Source organism: Desmodus rotundus, chromosome 3, assembly GCF_022682495.2.
Source record: "Desmodus rotundus isolate HL8 chromosome 3, HLdesRot8A.1, whole genome shotgun sequence".
NCBI classification, from domain to species: Eukaryota; Metazoa; Chordata; class Mammalia; order Chiroptera; family Phyllostomidae; genus Desmodus; species Desmodus rotundus.
This window is the reverse complement of record NC_071389.1, coordinates 179959454-179981223: the sequence shown is the minus strand read 5'-3', so window position 1 is coordinate 179981223 and position 21770 is coordinate 179959454. Positions and strand designations below refer to the sequence as shown.

The 21770-nt window shown below is 39.4% G+C and overlaps 1 protein-coding gene across 1 annotated transcript; it reads left to right on the top strand.

The window, feature by feature from the left end:
• The first annotated feature begins 1265 nt into the window (after positions 1-1265).
• Positions 1266-19905, top strand: LOC112321624 (C-type lectin domain family 2 member A-like). Its single transcript, XM_071220795.1, has 4 exons — positions 1266-1332; positions 16775-16980; positions 18289-18392; positions 19797-19905. The coding sequence occupies exons 1-4, from the start codon at positions 1266-1268 to the stop codon at positions 19903-19905; spliced, it is 486 nt and encodes a 161-aa protein (XP_071076896.1).
• The last annotated feature ends 1865 nt before the right edge of the window (positions 19906-21770 follow it).

Below are 21770 nucleotides of genomic sequence, written 5' to 3'. Positions count from 1 at the left end.
GCCAATGGCTTACAAGGCTGTATTGGATCCAGTCACCCAGTTACCTTTGTGATGCCATCTTCTACTACTCGCCCCATCTTCAGTCATATAGGCATCCTCACTATTTTGTGAATAAGCCAGACACATTCACCTTCGTCCTTATCTCTTCTCTTCACTTGGGAAGAGCTTCCCCTGGGCGTGCCTCACTAGCTCACCCATTTCAAGCCTTTAGAGCATCTTACCTTCTCTTTGAACTGTATGCTAAGTACTGCATTAAAATTGCAACTCTTTCCACCAACAATCCCAAGCCTCTTTACTCTGATATATTTTATGACCAACTAATAATTTAGTAGGCACATAAGTCCTATAAAACAAAAATATTTTGTATATTATGTACACTGTTGTATTCCTAGAGTTACAAAAATGCCTGGCACATAATAAAAGCTCATCTGGTAGCTGATGAATGAATGAATAATTGAATGAGTGATTGGATGGATGAATGGATGAGAGAGCTTGGCTCTCTGGTAACTCAGGTTCTAAACCAATATTTGATCTCTGTGTTAGCCATTTGTTTAAACTTGACATTTTAAAATCATTTTGAACTTGTTACTTTTAAATAATTTTGGTGACCCGATTGCTTCACATGATTTTTATACCAGTCCCACACTGCTGATTTATTGTCCCATTTGAAGATCTTCCCATTCATAGGCTTAACTATGAACCAGTAATTTATTTCAGCTGTGGGTAGGAATTGTCCTTTGGTAAACCTTGTTTCTCTCAGGGTTATACCTTAACTTCATTTATTTAGTTGCAGAAGTAGGAAAGTAAAAAGTAGAGAGTAAAAAGCTAGTAAAATTTCAACATTTTTTTGTTCCACTGTTTTTTGTTTAAAGACAAAGAAACAACTTCAACTTCTGGGGACATGCAGTTCTAAAAACACAGTCTAGTCTCAGTTAAGTCAGCAAAAGAGAGTCCTCCTTCTGAGGTTATGGATATAGAATATTGGTTTATTTACAATGAGACATGTCCCAGATGCCACAATAAGTTACATGAAAAGAAATAGATGAGGGACTTCCAGACAAGATGGAGGCCTAGGTAGACACAGTGTGCCTCCTTGCACAACCAAAAGAAGGACAACAACATTTTAAAAACAAAAAACAACCAGAACTGACAGAAAAATCAAACTGTATGGAAGTCTCACAACCAAGGAGATAAAGAAGAAACATTCATCCAGACCGGTGGGAGGGGCAGAGATAGGCAGCTGGGCAGAGAGGACTCCAGGCAAGATGGCGGATGGTGGACCCAGTGAGGTGGCGGATTGTGGAGTGGGGTGGGCAAAGCTGAAGCTGGCAGGTGAGGCAGCAACTGGTGGACTCGACAACAGACTGCGCAACCCAGAGTTCCAGCGTGGGGAAATAAAGCCTCAAACCACTGATTGAAAACACCGGTGGGGGTTGAGGCGGCAGTGAGAGAAACTCCCAGCCTCACAGGAGAGTTCATTGGAGAGAGCCACAGGGGCCTAGAATGAACACAAACCCACCCACTCAGGAAGCAGCACCAGAAGGGCCCAATTGACTGTAGGTAGCAGAGGGAGTGACTGAAAACCGGCAGAGAGTGGAGCAAGCACCATTGCTCCCTCTCGGCCCCTCCCCCACATACAGTGTCACATCCCAGTGATGAGAGTTACCCCGCCCTGGTGAACACTGAAGGCTCTTCCCCTTTATGTAACAGGCCCAAAAAGACCAAAAAAAAAAAAAAAAAGGCCCAAATGAAAGAACAGATCAAAGCTCCAGAAAAAATACAACTAAGCAATGAAGAGATAGCCAACCTATCAGATGCACAGTTCAAAACACTGATAATCAGGAAGCTCACAGAATTGGTTGAATTTGGTCACAAATTAGATGAAAAAATGAAGGCTATGCTAAGAGAAACAAAGGAAAATGTACAGGGAATCAATAGTGATGCGAAGGAAACTGGGACTCAAATTAATGCTGTGGACCAGAAGGAAGAAAGAAACATCCAACCAGAAAAGAATGAAGGAACAAGAATTCAGAAAAATGAGGAGAGGCTTAGGAACCTCCAGGACATCTTTAAATGTTCCAACATCCGAATTATAGGGGTACCAGAAGGAGAAGAGGAAGAACAAAAAATTGAAAACTTATTTGAACAGATAATGGAGAACTTCCCCAATCCGGCAAAGGAAATAGACTTCCAGGAGGTCCAGGAAGCTCAGAGAGTCCCAAAGAAGCTGGACCCAAGGAAGAACACACCAAGGCACATCATAATGTATGTGGGAGAAGGGTCTGAGAGGGAACAATGCCCTTTGCTTAGCTCTTGGCCAGCTTTTCGTCACTTCCCCCACTTCCCGCAAGCCAATCGTGCCCTTCTGGTGCTGATTCCCAAGGATGGGGGTGGTTTTGTGTATGTTCCAGGACCCTGTTGGTCTCTCCAATGAACTCTCCTGTGAGGCTGGGAGTCTCTCCCGACATTGCAACCCCCACAGGTTTTTTCAGTCACAGTCTTTCAGTCTTTTTTTGAGATTTTATTTCCCCACACTGGAAACCTGGGTTGCTCAGTCTGTCTCACTCCCCTGCTGTTCTTCCCAGTTTATCCACATGCAAATGTGGGACCACCTGGTTCACCAGCCACCACTTCACCCTGTCCACCAGCCACTGCCTTGCTGCAAGTGCTCTGTACCCTGGCTGCTCACTTCTGCCCCTCCTGCTGGTTTGGATGAATGCTTCTTCTTTAACTCCCTGTTTGTCAGGTTTCCATACAGTTCGATTTTCTGTCAGTTCTGGTTGTTCCTTGTTTTTAAATTTGTTTTTGTCCTTTTGGTTGTGTGAGGAGGCACAGTGTATCTACCTATGCCTCCATTTTGGCTAGAAGTCACATGACTTCAGTCTTCATTCTATTTTTTATTGTTTATTTTATCTTAAACACATTTTGTTTCATTGACAATTCTTTGAATCAAAATTTTCAAAAAAAAGCAAAACAAATTGCCATTCTTTCAGACACCTTATCAGTTAATAAGATACAGTCTTCCTGTTGGTGCATTTTGTGATAAGAGTTTGGTAGCCTTCCATACCAGTATGAGCCCAACCCAGATAGCATTGCATCAGATTGCCACTAACCAATAATAAAGCACAGAGCAAAGTACCTACAAAGCCAAGAAAAAGCACAAGAAGTTTAAACATATTTAAATTCCACAGATAGGAGTAAAAGCAAAATTACATGTAGAAGGATTAGTGAAGAAAAAATAATGTACTTATGAAGAAGTTTTGATATATGTATTAAATCCATGCTCATTGAGAAAATGGAATGTAGAAAATATCTGAAACATCTTTGTTTCTGGACATTCCATGACTATTCTTCCCTGAAGTTAGAGTGGGGAGTCTGGTTTGATGTTACCTCAGAAATTGAAGTGGACCAAATAATCCATATTTTTGAAGTGTAACCAAGTAATTCACAGCATCCTCACAAGTCACCAGGTGGTAGGAATAAAATATGAGTATTTGATTGCCTCTGTCAGTATTGGGGAAAAACAAACAGCAACAACAAAAACAGTAATTGCGATGCAAAACGCAAGGTGCTTTAATAGATGTGTATGAGAGATTATAAGAGAGCATGAGGGGGAGAAAAGTTTCTAAAGTTTACTGAAGTCCTACAAAGCCCTTTCTTTTTCTAATGTACATTCTGTGTCATCTCATTTAAGAGCCTTCCAAATAGAATGGGAAAATTATGTATTTCTGCAAGAGCAATGAAGAATACTCAATAAATAGAATTCATGTAACTTTCCAGAAGTTAAAAACACTAGCAAATTATAGATCCAAGATAAGAATCAGGTCATTTGATTGCAAAAATGTCTCTTTCCAAAAGTCCACAAGTCATACCATACTGAAGGTATCCAGGCCTTTACCATGATTGAGCAAAAGTTAGGGGATGTTCTTTACTCCCCATACATAATTTTACAGAAATAAATGGATGGATGGATGGATGGCTCTGCACACACAGCAAGCACAAAGTCTGCACAGATTTTTGGTTGTCAGATTTGAGCATGTTTATATATTTTCAAATCCAGAGAGAAATGCTGACTCTCACCAGGAAGGTGGATCAGTGGTCTAATTTCTGAATTAAAAACACAAAAGTTTTAAAATATAATACACCTTCATATACAAAATTATGTGCTAGGAATATATACTTCTATTTTAGTTCACATACATGCTGTAATTCATAAGCAGATTTTAAAGTGATAAAGTGTCTCTGATTATGTGGATAGACAGACAGACAGGCAAGCAGACGGAGATACATTTGACATAAATGCCAGGCATCATCATTCTAAGCATTTTCCATGTAGTATCTTACTTGATCATTGTAACATTCCTACAAGGGAAGGACAGTTTTGCTCTCAATACTACAGAAAAAACAACAACTGAGCAATAGGGAGTTTAGGCAACTTTCTGAATGTCACACAAATAATAAATGCATTTGAACCTGTACAGAGTCAATATGTGTGTGTACAATTATTATTTATGATTTGTGCATAGGTTTTCTGTAAAAATGAGAAAAGACATAATTCCACAAAAATAACATGGAGTTCTACCATGTGGTAGCACTCAATATACCATGTAACATGTTTTTCTTGTGAGGATAAAAATATTTTGCTGATTTCATGAGACTGTTTTTATGAATGAGTCGATTTTTCTTTCCCTTCCCTAAACTAACAAGTCTGTCTAATTATCTCTCATCAAAACAAGTATGAGTTTGCTGATACTCTTTCTGATTTATCACATTTGGCATGATCGTCCCACAGCTATGTGACAGCAGGCATGACAGTAAGTTCAACTGGGTGAGTGAGAATAAAGTGAAAACAAATAAAAAAAACAAAACTCAGGACAGCTCAAGAATAACCAGAGACATTGAAATTAACAACAAACTGATAGTAACTAGAGGGGAGGTGGGAGGGGATAATGGGGGGTGGAAGGGAGAAGGGTTTTCAGGAACATCTATAAAGGACACATGGACAAAAACAAAGGGGGTTATGGACCAAGGGTGGGAAGTGGGGATGGCTGGGGTGGGGGGTGGGGAGAAATGGAGACAACTGTACTTGAAGAACAATTAAAAAAAGTTAAAAAAAAGAATGCTGACTTATTTACTTACGGAGGAAAACTACTAAAGTAAGTGAAGTGGGGGGAAGCATTTCTGTAAAGTAATCAAAGATTTAGGAGAAATGTAGAGTATTATATCTGCAAGAGAGGGCACGAGCTTGGGCACATGAAGACATTTGGTGTAAATTTTATGGTATGTGTATTATATCCCAATATAAATGTCTTAATGTGCTTTTATGGAAAAGAAAGAAGTTGGTGGCCACAGTTTTGCCCCATCCTGTAACGAAGAATGTTTTCCCTGTGTCAACCTGCCCAGCCCAAGGATGGGTAGAAATAGCTATATCTGGAAAACATGAATAAGATACATCTGAATCATCAAGTACATGCCCTCTCTTGCAGATTTTTTGTAGTGTACATGCATTGCCTATTTGCAGAGGCTGCGGTCACAGGAAAAGCAGTTTAGGGACACCGGCAGAAGAGGAGTTCAGCGATAGTGGCAAGATTGGAGTGCAAAGTGACACGGGATCTACACTCTGGGAGAGGCAGAGAGCCGAGGCTGCAGGGTCCTTGCTAAGACTGCATGCACGCACTTCCCTGGGTTTGCGGAAGGAGAAGGCTTTCTTTCAAACTATCCCATCTCCTGCTTGGCTTGTCCTGGGTCTGTGCTGGTGCCCTCCCTCTCTCCAACCTGTTTCCTAGACTTTCCCTTCCCCTTCTGATGGGCACCATTTTGGAGTTTACTGGGCCTACGTCATAATTCTGAACCATTGGGGCTTCTACCGTCCACGCACTCGGCCCCAGGCCTTTCAGGTGGCATTTTCTTTCTCTCGCTGTTGATCTGGGGCACCGATTCGCGTTATCCCCTACGGGGCTGTAAGGGTGTCTTTCTTGCCGAGTTGACTAAGCAGGATGTCATCCAGAACATCGCCAGTTACTCCCCCAGGTGAGTGTGAAACTGCTGTTTCTCAACCTAATCAGGCCTTGTCTGCTCCCTTCTGTGGTGAATAACCAACTGCCTGCTCTGACACTACCATTTCATTATCTGTAATATTAATTTCACTTGTTTCATTGTTCTCATTAGATATTTGGTGTTTTATGCTTTCCAAAAATCTATTTTGGTTTATCTTAGTTTATAAACCCCTTGGTGTTTTAGTTTACTGGAACTGCCACAACGAAGCATGGCAAAGTGGGTAGCTTAAACGTCATATGTTTATTTTGTCACAGTTCTGGAAGCCAGGTGTCTGAAGCTAAGGTGTTGGTAAGATCGGTTCCGAGTCAGGGCTGTGAAGAAAGGAGGGGTGGGGTCCAGCCACTCTCCTCGGCTTTTAGATGGTCATCGTCATGTCGATGTGACATTTCTGCCTGCATGGGAGTCTATCTCCCAAATTTTCCTCTTTTTTAACCATCATTTAAAATTTGTTTAAATTATAGCTAACATACTCTTGTTACAACATTATGTTAGTTTCAGGTATACAACACACTGCTGCAACATTTATATGCCTTACAAAGTGATCACCACGATGAGTCTAGTGACCGTCTGCCACCGCGCACAGTTATTGTGTGTTGTTGACGCTGTTCCCGTGCTACGCGTTGTTACTTTATAACTGGAGGTTTGTACTTCTTAATCTCCCTCCCTCTTAACACCCAAACCCCCACCCTTTGAGAAACCATGAGAAATATTTAAAAATCGGGGTGATCACTTCCTGAGATATATAAATGCCTAATTACTATGTTGTCAAAAGGAACAAAATTCTGCCACACTGAAGCTGCTTTTGGGGATATTGATTTTAAGCTGTTTATTAAGAAACAAAAAAACTCAGAAAGAAGCTTTGACCTTCCTTACCTTCTTGCCGAAGAGATTCAGACAGAGAAACCTACTTCACGAAGGAGAGTTTAGGATGTTGTTTTAGCCTAATTTCAATTAATTATAGTAAAAAAGATGGCTTCTGGCAGGTGCCTGATAGGTAGATACCCACCCGTGTCTCATTGTTTCTGAGTTTCCTAGGAAGGACTTTCTTGCCTTGCGCATCTGCTTTTCCTCAACTACCTGTAAATTGTCCATATTCACTTCTGGTGTCTTATACCTTCCCTTCCTCCTCCTCACTAGACATTGTCCAAAATGTCTTATATACCCAATGTTGCCCCACTATCTAGTGCTACCTCATTAATAGACTTAAAAAGTAAAACCACATGATTATTCAATAAATGTGTATCAAGCATTTGGTAACATTCACTGTCTGTCTAAGATAAACCCTCCTAGGAAACTAAGAATAAGAGAATACATCCCTAACTTGCTAATGTTGTATGTTAAATTTGTACAGTGTTTTTATGTTGCTTAATAATAAAATTTTTTAAATTATACTTTATTGATTAGGCTATTACAGTTGTCCCAATTTTCTCCCTTTGCCCCCCTCCTCCCAGAACTCCCCACTCTCTCAGGCAATCCCCACAGTATTGTTCATGTCCATGGGTCATGCTTGTAAGTTCTTTGGCTACTCCATTTCCTAAACTGTACTTTACATCCCCATGGCTATTCTGTAACTATTTGTATTTCTAATCCCCTCACCTCTTCACCCATTTCCTTTACACCCCCTTCCATCTGTCAACCATCAAAATGCTCTCCATATCCATGATTCTGTCTCCGTTCTTCTTGTTTGCTTAGTTTGATTTTTAGGTTCAATTGTTGATAGATATGTATATATTGCCATTTTATTGTTTATAATTTTGATTTTCTTCCTTTTCTTAAATAAGTCTCTTTAACATTTTATATAATAACGGTTTGGTGATGATGAACTCTTTTAGTTTTTTCTTGTCCGGGAAGCTCTTTATCTGCCCTTCAATTCTAAATGATACCTTTGCTGGGTAGAGCAATCTTGGCTGTAGGTCTCTGCTTTTCATGACTTTGAATATTTCTTGCCAATCACTTCTAGCCTGCAAATCTCATATGAGAAATCAGCTGACCATCTTATAGGAATTACCCTGTAGGTAACTAAGTCCTTTTTTCTTGCTGTTTTAAATATTCACTCTTTATCTTTAACCTTTGGAATTTTAGTTATGATGTGTCTTGGACTGAGCCTCTCTGTATCTGTCTTGTTTGGGACTCTCTGTGCTTCCTGGACTTGCATGTCTATTTCCTTCACCAAATAAGGTAAGTTTTCTTTCATTATTTTTTCAAATAGATTTCCTACTCCTTGCTCTTTCTCTTCTCCTTTTGGCAGCCCTGTGATGCTAATGTTGGATTTCTTGAAGTAGTCCCAGAGGCTGCCTATACTATCCTCACTTTTCGGTTTCTTTTTTCTTCTTATTCTTATTGGTTGTTTTTGTTTCCTTACGTTCCAAATTCTTGATTTGATTCTCAGCTTCATCCACTCTACTGTTGTTTCCCTGTGAACTGTTCTTTATTTCAATTAGTGTATCCTTTGTTTCTGATTGGATCTTTGTTATGCTGCTGAGGTCCTCAGTAAATTCCTTGAGGACCTTTATAAACAGTGCTTTGAACTCTGGCTCTGATAAATTTCTTATCTCCATTTTTTTTTGGTTCTTTTTCTGGAGTTTTGTTTTTTGTTTGTTTCTTTTCTTTTTCTGGAGTTTTGATCTGTTCTTTCATTTGGGTCATGTTTCTTTGTCTCATTTTGGCAGACTGCCTGTGTTTGTTTCTATGTATTAGGTAGAACTGTGATAACTCCTTGTCTTGGTAGCATGACCTAATCTAGTAGGTGTCCTGTAGGGTCCAGTGGCACAGCCTCCCCTATCACCCAAGCTGGGTACTTGAGGTGCGCCCTTAGTGTGGGTTGAGTACACCCTCCTCTTGTAGTTGAGCATTGGTTGCTATTGGAAGGTCAATGGGAGGGATTTACCCAGGACAGTCAGATGTAATGATGGGCTGTGACCACTGACCACCAACCTCTGCCCTCCATGGAAGATCAGCTGTGCAGGGGCAAGGTGGTGGGGCTCCGATGTGGTCTGTGGCTCCTCACTGGGTGCACAGGCTCTGGGTTTTCTCTGGTGGTGTAGGCCAAAGTCAGCCCCAACCTGTGTTTTGCCTGAGGTCACTCTGCATGAGCTATAAATCAATCTGAGATGGTTGCTACATGTGCATGGCTTGGAGATTCCCAGGTGAAGCCAAGCTGTGAATCTAGGCTGCGTGCTGCTAGTGCCATGCCTGGGGCTCTTTAGCAAGAGGTATGGGGGCTGGCAGCTCACTGATAATGGCTGTTGCTTGCTTGAGAGGATTTAAGAAGTTGTGAAGTATGAGCCAAGACCAGCCATTCATATGGAAAAGCCACTGTTAACAGCTGTAAGTTGGGTAGGATGGAGCCTCAGGGGATCTCCAGGGCAGGGCAAACAGTGTTAGCTAGGTTGATGGAGTCTCAGATATGGCACCAGCCTGCTGGCTCTGTAGCTCTGTGGGGTGAGGGTAGCTCTGTGAGGTGAGGGTTCAGAGAAGGGACAAAGACCTCTGCTTGTCTTCTGTTTGGGAGAAAGCTGTCCTGCAGCTCTTGCCTTGATGCCAGACACTTCTGTTCCTCCCTGTATGCCACTGGTGCCACGCTGCTACCCCAGTGCTGGAGCTCAATGGGAGGGAGACTGAGTAAGTCTGTGTTTGGGTTTTTTAAGAGGAACTGCTTGGGACTCCTGAAGTTTCTTCCACCAACTCAATCCCTGCTGATTTTTATAGCCAGAAGTTATGGGGACTTACCTTCCTATCACTGGAGCTGGGCTGGAGGGTCTGGTATGGAGCTGGGATTCCTTTCTTCTGAGATACCCCTCCCAAGTTTTTATCCAGCACATGTGGATGTGAGACCAGCCCACTGCATGTCTCCACCCCCCTACCAGTCTGGATGGATGTAGTTTCTTTAATTCCATAGTTGTCAGACTTCCTCAACTTGATTCCTCATGGTTTTGAGTGATGGTTGTGCTGTAATTTTTAGTTGTAACTTTGATGTGTTTGTGCGAGGAGGCAAGCCATGCTTACCTATGCCACTATCTTGACCAGAAGTTCAATAATGAAATTTTATACAGATTTTATAATAACAAACAGTAGACACTTGGTTATTGATACTGTTTTTTGGTCTGTGTAAAATTTTTGTTACAGATTTTATAATAACAACAAACAGTAGACACTTGGTTATTGATACTGTTTTTTGGTCTGTGTAAAATTTTTGTTATTGTTGTTCAAGTACAGTTGTCTCCATTTTCCCACCACCACTTTCCCCCACCTCCCACCCTCAATCCTTCCCCCCTTTGGCTTTGTCCATGGGTCCTTTATAGATGTTCCTTGAAGACCCTTCCCTTTCTTTCCCTACTGTTTAACATGGTATAACATTAGCAGTTGTAAGGAGAGATACAAGAAAAGCAAAGGGAAAAAAAGTTGCTTCTGTTGTTATTTCTTTTTATGTAATCAAAGTGTTTGAAATATTGAGATATATTTCTCCCATTAGGATCCCTTTCCCTTTTAGTGTGATCATGCAATTGAAGGAAACCAGAGTATGTCACCCCAACGTATGCTTTTTGACATAAAAATTATTTTGAGTTGAAGGCAATTAAACAGTAAATGCTAGGAAAACTCGCCCTACCCTTTACCCCCTTTTCTGCCTAAAGACAGAATATAAATCCTCCCTTTATTGGAGACAGACACTTACCAGCCAAAGGACAGAACACCTTGCTCTGTTAGTTCCCTCCTGAATATTTACCTTCCCAGAGTTGCCACCTTGGGAAACCTGAAACTGCTTTCCCCTTGTCCTGTCATTTCTCTACAGATTTATGTATTTATTTATTTTTGTTGAAAATACTGTATAAGCGAGAACCAAGATGGCGGTGTAGGTAGACACACTGCGCCTCCTCGCACAACCAGAACTGACAGACAGTCCAACGGCAAGGAAGTCCGACACCAAGAAAATAAAAAATAAACATTCATCCAGACCGGTAGGAGGGGTGGAGATGGGCAGCCCGGTGGAGAGGACTCACGTGGCCGTGGCGAACCGAGACTGGCAGAGTGTGGGACAAGCGGGGCAGGCAGTCTGACCACTAGCAGACCCTGCGACCCACGTTCGTGCAGATAAACCGAGAGGGCCGGACTCAGAGTGGTGGAGAACGGGGCAGGCAGAGCGGTGGGTAGCACCCCGCGGCCCCACACTCGCCCACAGATAAACCGGACAAATGGCGGGGAGCAAAGCAGACCGTGCAACCCAGGGCTCCAGCGCAGGGAAATAAAGCCTCAGACCTCTGATTGAAAGTGCCCGTGGGGGTTGGGGTGGCAGCAGGAGAGCCTCACAGGAGAGGTCGCTGGAGAGACCCACAGGGGCCTAGGGTGTGCACAAGCCCACCCACTCGGGAACCAGCACCAGAGGGGCCCAATTTGATTGTGGGTAGTGGAGTGAAAGATTGAAATCCAGAGGAGAGTGAGGCGGGCACCATTGCTCCCTCTCGGCCCCTCCCCCATGTACAGCACAGCAACCAGCGTTACCCCGCCCCGGGGAACACCTAAGGCTCCGCCCCTTTAAGTAACAGACGCGCCAAGACAAAAAAAGAAAAAAAAAAATGGCCCAAATGACAGAACACTTCAAAGCTCCAGAAAAAATACAACTAAGCGAGGAAGAGATAGCTAACCTATCGGATGCACAGTTCAAAACACTGGTTATCAAGACGCTCACAGAATTGGTTGAATCTGTTCGAAAAACAGATGAAAAAATGAAGCCTATGCTAAGAGAAACAAAGGAAAATGTACAGGGAACCAATAGTGATGCGAAGGAAACTGGGACTCAAATCAACGGTGTGGACCAGAAGGAAGAAAGAAACATCCAACCAGAAAAGAATGAAGAACCAAGAATTTGGAAAAATGAGGAGAGGCTTAGGAACCTCCAGGACATCTTGAAACGTTCCAACATCTGAATTATAGGGGTGCCAGAAGGAGAAGAGGAAGAACAAAAAATTGAAAACTTATTTGAACAAATAATGAAGGAGAACTTCCCCAGTCTGGCAAAGGAAATAGACTTCCAGGAAATCCAGGAAGCTCAGAGAGTCCCAAAGAAGCTGGACCCAAGGAGGAACACGCCAAGGCACATCATAATTACATTCCCCAAGATGAAACAGAAGGAGAGAATCTTAGAAGTAGCAAAAGGAGACAGTTAACTACAAAGGTCTTCCCATAAGACTGTCAGCTGATTTCTCCAAAGAGACCTTACAGGCAAGAAGGGGCTTGCAAGAAGTATTCCAAGTCATGAAAGGCAAGGACCTACATCCAAGATTACTGTATCCAGCAAAGCTATCATTTAGAATGGAAGGGAAGATAAAGTGCTTCTCAGATAAGGTCAAGTTAAAGAAGTTCGTCATCACCAAGCCCTTATTATATGAAATGTTAAAGGGACTTACCTAAGAAAAAGAAGATCAAAAATAGGAACAGTAAAAATGACAGCAAACTCACAGTTATTAATGACCACACCTAAAACAAAAACAAGAGCAAACTAGGCAAACAACTAGAACAGGAACAGAACCATAGAGATGGAGATCACATGGAGGGTTGTCAATAGGGGAGTGGGAGGAGGAGAGGGGGGGAAAGGTACAGAGAATAAGTAGCATAGATGATAGGTGGAAAATAGACAGGGGGAGGGTAAGAATAGTGTAGGAAATGTAGAAGCCAAAGAACTTATAAGTATGACCCATGGACATGAACTATAGGGGGGAATGTGGGAGGGAAGGGGGTGGGCAGGATGGAGTGGAGTGAGGGGGGGGAATGGGACAACTGTAATAGCATACTCAATATATTTAAAAAAAAAAAAGAAAATACTGTATAAGCTAGAGTTCTAAGTCACCACTTTGAATTCCTCTTCCTTCAGGTTCCTCTCTTGTAACTTGTCCCACACCAGTTAATGAACTGTTTTACTCTTGTTAGTCTGTTTTTTGTTCATACCAGCTGAAAATCTAAGAAAGATGGGTAAAGGTAAAGATTTGCCTTTCCTACAAAACCTAGTAACTTTTCTCAGTTTTCACTCACTAGGTCTGCTCTGCTCTTTTTGAGTTTTTCTTCAATTTTTTTATGTATTTATTTCATTAATTTATTTATTTTTATCTTCATTTGAGGACATTCTTTGAGGATTTTTTTCCATTTTTAAAAATTTTATTGTTATTCAAGTACAGTTGTCTGCCTTTTCCCCCTACCTCTCCCCCCCATCCCCACCTCCCTCCCCTGATTCCAACCCCCCCCTTTGTTATTGTCCATGTGTCCTTTATAGTTGTTCCTAAAAACCCTTCACCCTCCCCCCCGCATTATCCCTGCCCATCTCCCCTCTGGTTACTGTCTGTCTGTTCTTAATTTCAATGTCTCCAGTTATATTTTGCTTGTTTGTTTTGTTGATTAGGTTCCACTTAAAGGTGAGATCATATGGTATTTGTCTTTCACTGCCTGGCTTATTTCCCTTAGCATAATGCTCTCCAGACCCATCCATGCTGTTGATAAAGGTAGGAGCTTCTTCTTTCTTTCTGCTGTGTAGTATTCCATTGTGTAAATGTACCACAGTTTTTTGATCCACTCATTTACTGATGGGCACTGAAGTTGCTTCCAGCACTTGGCTATTGTAAATTATGCTGCTTTGAACATTGGGGTGCATGGGTTCTTTTGGATTGGTGTTTCAGGGTTCTTAGGATATAATCCTAGCAGTGGAATTATTTTTTCTTATATTTAAATACATTTGTGTGTGTACACATTGTACATACACATTCTTCCCAGATTATTTCTACATCTACTAATGATGTGTCAGACAAGATTCTCCTAATCATTAATAGAATTATTACTGTTTGTTCCTAACCTCCTAACATTTTTATGACTACCAAATCCCATCTTCTCTCTAATTCATTCTCCTCACCACAAAATACTGCTTTTATTAACATCTTCTTGCTTGAATGCATTAAACATCTTTTCCTTATTGCTTACAGTATAAAGAAAACAATTTTATCCTAAAGTTCTTCTGTCACATGACATTATGATTCCTTTCTTCCCTAACTTTTGTTTTTATAAATTGATGTACTGTCATAGCCATTTGTCTGATCATAGTCCTTTTTATTTAAATTTTTTTAATTCCCTTCTGATGACTTTTTTTTTCATTGTTTGTAGAGAGAGGGGAACGAAGAGTGAGAAGCATCAATTGGTTGCCTCCCCTGCGCACCTGTACCAGGGAATGGACCCACAACTTAAGTATGTGCCCTGACTGGGAATAAAACCTGCATTGCTTCAGTTATAGGACAATAGTCCAACCAACTGAGCCACACTGGCCAGGGCCAGTCATAGACCTTTCGATGACCCTTATACTTACTTGATTAGAATCCCCATTCACATTGTTTCCACCTTTTGAAAAAATTTTGCCTTTCCTTCAGCCTTCCACTAAGTCTAAGGGATCTCCCCATCCCCCACCACCCTTCTGAACAGCTATACCAATCATTGCCACTTACCTTCTTTGCACTTTGTAAGGCCATTTTATCTTTGATTACTTTAAGAGATAGATGCTTTTAATGAGAGTTTCTTCACTGATTATTATGGAAGAATAAATGAATAATAAATGTCCAATCGTAGTTTCTCTGGAAATTTTATTATAAATGTTTATTTTGCAGTTAACAAGTTGAAACACAAGTGGATGGCTTTTACACTCATCATTTTTGTTACTGTTCTAGTGGTATTCATAATAGGTGAGTGGATTAATTCATGAATTTTCTGTGGTTATCTATGGTTAGCAGGCCCAAACATTATCTCTCAAGCTCTATGTGGAATCTCTCAGTTCTGGAGTAATAAATAGGTTTGTAGATATTTTTCCTTTGGCACCTATCAGTTCAGCAGGTTTTACAGTCATTTACTTGACTTTATAGGAGTGCTTGATCTTGGAGTAAAATGATTGTAAATTCTCAGATGACAACCAGACAGCAACATCAATAACTATTTTTTTAATTGAGAGTACTTTGTGTGAGTTGAAGAGCTAATATCAAATGTTACATTTAATGTTTACATTCATTTCTCACAAGACTACAAAATAGGTATAATTATGAAATCCATTTACAGACAGAGAAATAGGGGCCAGAGTGAATAAGGTGCCTCTCACAAATAACTTCCAGAGCCAGAATTGTGACTCTTATGTAATTCCTGATATTTTAACCACCATGTAACACTCCCTCTATAATTATAGTATGTCTTTACTCTCATTTGTTTTGGAGCAAGTAAGTAGTATTACTAATAGTGGTTATATGAAATATTTGTTTATTTCCTATTTTGATTAAAGAAAAAAAGTAATAAGTGATATTTTGCAAGGTTTTCTCTGTTGGAGTAGATTTGTAAAAAAGATGTTCATTTTCTCCTGGGTTTTATGGATTCATTTTGTGGAAAGAATTCAAAGCTCAATTGTAATACCTGAGCTAGGGCATAATAGTCTTCAGTACTTGATTGTCCATATGCATGCTTTGCTTAATTTAGCACTTGAGTTAGCACTTAAAGTAACACTTTATACTCTTGATTCTTGTTTCCTTTGTCATTTGCAAGAGTATTGGATGTACTTTTTGCTCAGTCTCCTCTGTCACTATGGAATCCTAGGAGCTCAATGGTATTGATATTTAAACATCTGCAATTTAAACATTTGTAGAGAAGGGTTTCTGTAAGGAGTCTTTACATACATTGATTAAGTCCATTTTTAAAAGTGTTGAAACACAATATATTTTATTACCCATGTGTAGGGCAACCTGTATCCACTTCTGCACATTATAAAAATTAATAAATAAATAATCATTGCAGAGTGTGGAGAGAAGGCTTTGGAATTGGCCCTATATTTGAACATTTACTTGGCTCTTTAAAAGATTTCATTTATTTATTTTTAGAGAGGGGAAAGGGGAGGAAAAAGAGAGGGAATGAAGCATCAATGTGCAGGAGAAACGTAGATCAGTTGCCTCTAGCCTGCTCCCAACCAGGGACCTGGCCCACACACCAGGCATGTGCCCTGACCAGGAACTGAACCAGTGACCTTTTGGTTTGCAGGATGATGCTCAACACACTGAGCCATACCAGTAAGAACTCATTTGCTCTTTCTTAGTCACATTAACTTTTCAAACATTTGGAGATCAGGAACTGTATATTATTATTACTCAGCACCTAACTAAAAACCTAAAATAGTAAATTCTGAAAACAATGTACATATAAATATATTCACTATTACTCCAGTTTCTTTGGCACTGAATATTGTTGAAGCAGAATAGATGTTTCACTAACTCTTACATTTCAGTGATTTGTTATCATTTATGGTGAGTTTCACTTTTGTAGCTCGGATATCCTCTTTTGTCTCTGACCTTCTCATTTCTTCGAGGTAAAATGAAGCCTTCATTTCTTACCTTAATCCTGGAGGCTTAAATTATATTCAGGTCTCTAGGTCTATTCCCTGATTGCTAGATTTTATATATTGTTTTCGGTAGGATGTCAATATAGACCATGAGAGGCTAGCAGTTCCATTTCTCAAAATGGAAGCCAGGAAATGAAGCTAAAGTACAGGCTACTTGGCCGCTAACTGTCTTCCTTGCAGACAGAGGAATTAAATTCATTCACCATCACATGCATGAAGCTAATTTTATAGGCCTCAAACTATGGGAGTAAAAAGTAAAACTGATTCACCAGAATGAGTAGAAACATATTTTAACTTTTTAAAAACTTAATCATTTCTTTTTTCTTTTCTTTTCTTTTTTTTTTTTTTCAGTATGCACTACAAAACCTTTAAAAAATCCCCAAACTATAAAATGCTCAGGAAAATGGACTGGAGTAGGATATAAGTGTTTCTATTTTTCTGATGATACCAGAAACTGGACAGCCAGTAAAACATTTTGCAGGTCACAGGGATCGGAACTTGCTCAGATTGATACACCTGAAGATCTGGTAAGGAAGGAAGAAAGTTTTCAATCATTTCAGAGCTTAAGGTTGTACAAAAAGAGAATAAAAATGCCAAAAGTTAATACTCAGTAATGTAAGTCAGACTTTGTTTTAAGCACTGAAACTATAAAAACTCATGTAATCTTCAACCAAATGCCTATGAAGCAGGTATTCAAATATCCCTCTGCTAAAGGTGAGGAAAGTGAAGCACAGAGATGTTATGTAACCCAGCCATCGTCACACAGCCATAGCTTGTTGAATAGGGATTTGAACGCAAGGAATTTAGCTTGTGATGATATGTCCTTAATCACAATGCATATTGTTCATGTACCTAAAAGTCTTTGTTCAATGTTCTTAGATTATTAAATAGATTGTTTTTAATACCTTCACAATTGCATTATCAACAACAGTCTGGGAAGATTGAAACAAACAAAGATACAGCTCTTGGAATGTAGAAGTAAGAATGTGAATAAAATCCATACAGTTTGAAGAAAATGGGACAATGAATAGAATAAGTGAAAGAGGGCAAAGAAAGAGGGACTTGGACTCCAGGGGTCAAGATAACTGAGAAAGTTTGTTTGTAAAGAAAAACTAACAGGTCTGTGTTCCAGTAGTGAGAGGATCCCAGAGAGGAGAGACTAAACTCATCACTCAAATCTTGTATCACAATAAATGATAGTCAGAAGTTAGCTTGATTTCTGATTCTAGGAGAAAACACAACAGTGATGGCATTCTTATTCTGATATTTAATCAAAGTAGTTTATCACTGAGTTTTGCTATTTTAATACTTACACTTTCAATTAAACCCTTTTCCCCCTGAAATCCCACTTCCGTGATTTTTGAGAACAAAGCTGTGCACAAACCAAAATATGAGCCTTAGTTCTGTCACCTTTAAAAACATGCTGTTAGTTCCTATAAAAAATGCTTAGCTCCTGATTCTGTCATCCAGATGGATATAATGTCATATTCATTTATTGTCTTTGTCATTCACTCTAACTAAAACATACTGATAGTTTATGCATTAGAACTAGAAGGATAGGAAGTCAAATGTTTTTGTCATCAATTTCCCAAGGAAGACATTGAAGTTACCTTAAAAGATAATTCAAGTCAGGGTAGGTCAGAGAGCTTAAGAAGTAAAAGACGAGTAAAAATCTTCCAGGCAAAGTTAAACTAAACATCTGTGCTGTTTCTTGCCACAGAAGCATTGGGGCATGCAAATTAAGATGTAAATCATGAAATCTGGCTGGGGTGAATATCCTGTTTAGCAGTGTGCTCTAAAATATTAAATAGATCATGCCCTGGTTTTTGTGAAAGGAATTTTTGAAGAAGCACACGGGAACGATTATGCACTGGATTGGGTTGAGCAGAAAACAAGGAGAGTCTTGGAAATGGACAAATGACAACACATTCAATGATTGGTGAGTTTCAAATATAGTAGGGAAGATTTATTGGTTGTACAAAAAATTAAATCATTTGGAGCTGTGACACGTGCCCTTTGACACTGAAACATACCCTAGGAAAGCCCATCTTCCTTCCGCCATGTTAAATGGCAGTGAAATTTTCCATGTTATTTTTATTTGTTTCCCATTTTGTTTTTTCAGGGTCTGACTTGTGCTAATCCCTCCCATTGCTAATTCAAATTCAACTGTTTTGCAAATCCCAGGCCTAAGCACATGAATTACTTGCACCTTTTCCAACTACTTGAATTTATACAAGATCTTTCTTCTTTAAATAGAGACCACGTAGTTGTCTTTAACTTTCCAAACATCTATCAAAAGCAGTATTATTTATTTATGTAAGGGTTTCTTGAATGAATGTTGTTTCCTCACTTACATACCATTTACCTACAAGAACTCTACTACTTTCCTTTTGTATACATGTATTCCTGCCTTAGTACTTCATTACGTGCCAGATAAAAATTAAATAAATACTGAAATATGTATGATAGGACAAATTAAGTTTATTACAAAAAAGAGGAAATTTTGGCCATCAACAGAACAAATTAATAAAAACATTATTATAATTAGTCATTTTGGTCTTTATTTCAGTGTGTTGTAAAACTACCAAATAAACATAAATCATTACTTTCAAAAAGGAATTCTGGCTGAAAATATACCAGGAAACTGCTATTTAGTTAGTTAGTTATAGTCTTCAATTACAGTTTATATTCAGTATTATTCTGTATTAGTTTTAGATGTATAGCATACTGGTTAGACAGTCATGTACTTTACTGAGTGGCCCTCCCCCAATATTTCCAGTACCCACTTGACCCCATACATAGTTATTACAATATTAATAACAATTGACTATGTTCCCTATAATTTATATCTCTGCGACAATTGTAACTACCAAATTGTATTTTAATCCCTTCACCCTTTTTCTCCATATCCAAAACTCCCTCCCCTCTGTCAACCATCAGTCTGTTCTCTGTAAGTCTGAGGAAACTACTTTTTAAAAAAATTCCAGAGATCTTTGAATTTTGCAATTCTAGTTAATAGACAGATAGACAGATAGATAGACAGAAGTAACTATAGGTAAATTTAGATAAATTTAAAGATATATTGTATCATTGATTTATCCCTGTCTATTTATATCAATCTTTCTTCCTATTGTTCTAAATAAGTTTACAGATTACACTAATAATAGATACCTACATTCAGTCTTACATGCCTTTAACGTACTGGGTAATTTTGTGTAGTATATGGTGATATGAGTATGGAGCTAGTGTTTTGTACAAAACATTTCAAATCAGTCTATTCTTAATTTTATTTTGATAACAGCTGGAAGTAGATTCAAAATTGATTTTGATTTTTCTTTTTCAGGTTTGAAATTAGTGGGAATGGACTTTTTGCTTTTCTGAATGCTGATGGAGTCTACAGTTCCAGGGGATTTGTGGATATGAAGTGGATTTGCAGCAAACCTAGATTTTAATAGAGGGAAAAACTGGGAATTTGTTACTAAAACCACCCAGTAGGGGGTCCCAACCTTTTGGTAGCTCCACTCTAAGAAGACAAGAAACCCAATTAAAAAATAGGCAAAGGACCTGAACAGACACTTCTCCAAGGAGGACATATAGAGGGTCCAGAGACATATGAAAAGATGCTCAGCATCACTAGCCATCAGAGAGATACAAACTAAAACCACAATAAGATACCACTTCACCCCGGTGAGAATGGCCATCATAAAGTAACAAACAAGTGTTGGAGAGGTTGTAGAGAAAAGGGAACCCTAATCCACTGTTGGTGGGAATGCAGACTGGTGCAACCACTGTGGAAAACAATATGGAATTTCCTCAGAAAACTAAAAATGGAAGTGCCTTTTGACCTGGCAATTCCACTGCTGGGAGTATATCCTAAGAACCCTGAAACACCAATCCAAAAGAACCTATGCACCCCAATGTTCATAGCAGCACAATTTACAATAGCCAAGTTCTGGAAGAACTAAGAGCCCATCAGCAAATGAGTGGATCAAAAAACTATGGTACATTTACACAATGGAATTCTATGCAGCAGAGAGAAAGAAGGAGCTCCTACCCTTTGCAACAGCATGGATGGAACTGGAGAGCATTATGCTAAGTGAAATAAGCCAGGCGGTGAGAGACAAATACCATATGATCTCACCTTTGACAGGAACCTAATCAACAGAATGAACAAGCAAGCAAAATATAATCAAAGACATTGAAATTGAGAACAGGCTGACAGTGACCAGAGGGGAGAGGGGAGGGGATTACAGGGGAAAAGGGTGAGGGGCTTTCAGGAACAACTATAAAGGACACATGGACAGTAACAAGGGAGAGGGGGTAGAAACGGGAGGGAGGAGGGGAGGTCTGGGATGGGAGGGAGGGGTGGAGGAAAAGGCAGAAAACTGTACTTGAACAAAATATTAAAATGTTTTTAGAAATATTTTAAAAAAATTAATGAATCGCATATGCAGTAGCCCCAGAAGTTGAAATCTTAGTATTTCATTCATTCCCTGGGATGTAAGCTCTGTGACAGCAGGAGCCGTGGGCATAAGGCTCACTGTGTCTTGAAGGCCTAGAGAGAGGAGGCACAGATGTGCTCAATAGTGTTGATCAAAGCAGATGGAATTTTCTACTCATTTGTTGAAGATAAATTTACTGAACTCTTACCAAGGAAAAATATTTGTGTAGAATACAAAGGTAAATAAGGTACAGAAGTTAACCTTAAGGGATTTTTAATTTATTAGAGGAGCTAAGTATGATAATACAAAGTAGAAATGAAAGACAGTATTAGGTATTGGTTTTGTATTTTAAGAATCATTTTAAAAGCATTTCCATACCAACTTAATGCCTTGAAAAACACCCTGACATGTACTGCATGCTAAATAAGTGTGAAGGATTATTATAGTTAAAATAAATAAACTTTCTGGTAGCATTTAATGTTGAGGGGTTTTTTTTTGACAACTGTATACTTTGGTTAAGCAGTATTAACAGGGGTGGAACTGAAGATATTGTTCCTAGAAAAGAGAAAATATGCTTGAAATAATAATATATACATATGTAAAATAAAACTAATTCCATGCTCAGTTTAAGTCTAAAAAAAAGGAAGTGCACATAAGTAGTTACAGAATAGCCATGGGGATGTAAAGTACAGTATGGGAAATGGAGAAGCCAAAGAACCTATACACATGACCCATGGACATGAACAATGTTGGGGGGATTGTCTGAGGGAGGAGGGGGTGCTGGGCGGAAGGGTGAAAAGGGGACAAAATTAGGACCACTGTAATATAATTCAAAAACTAAAAAAATAAATATAAAATTAAACTAAAGGCAAGTA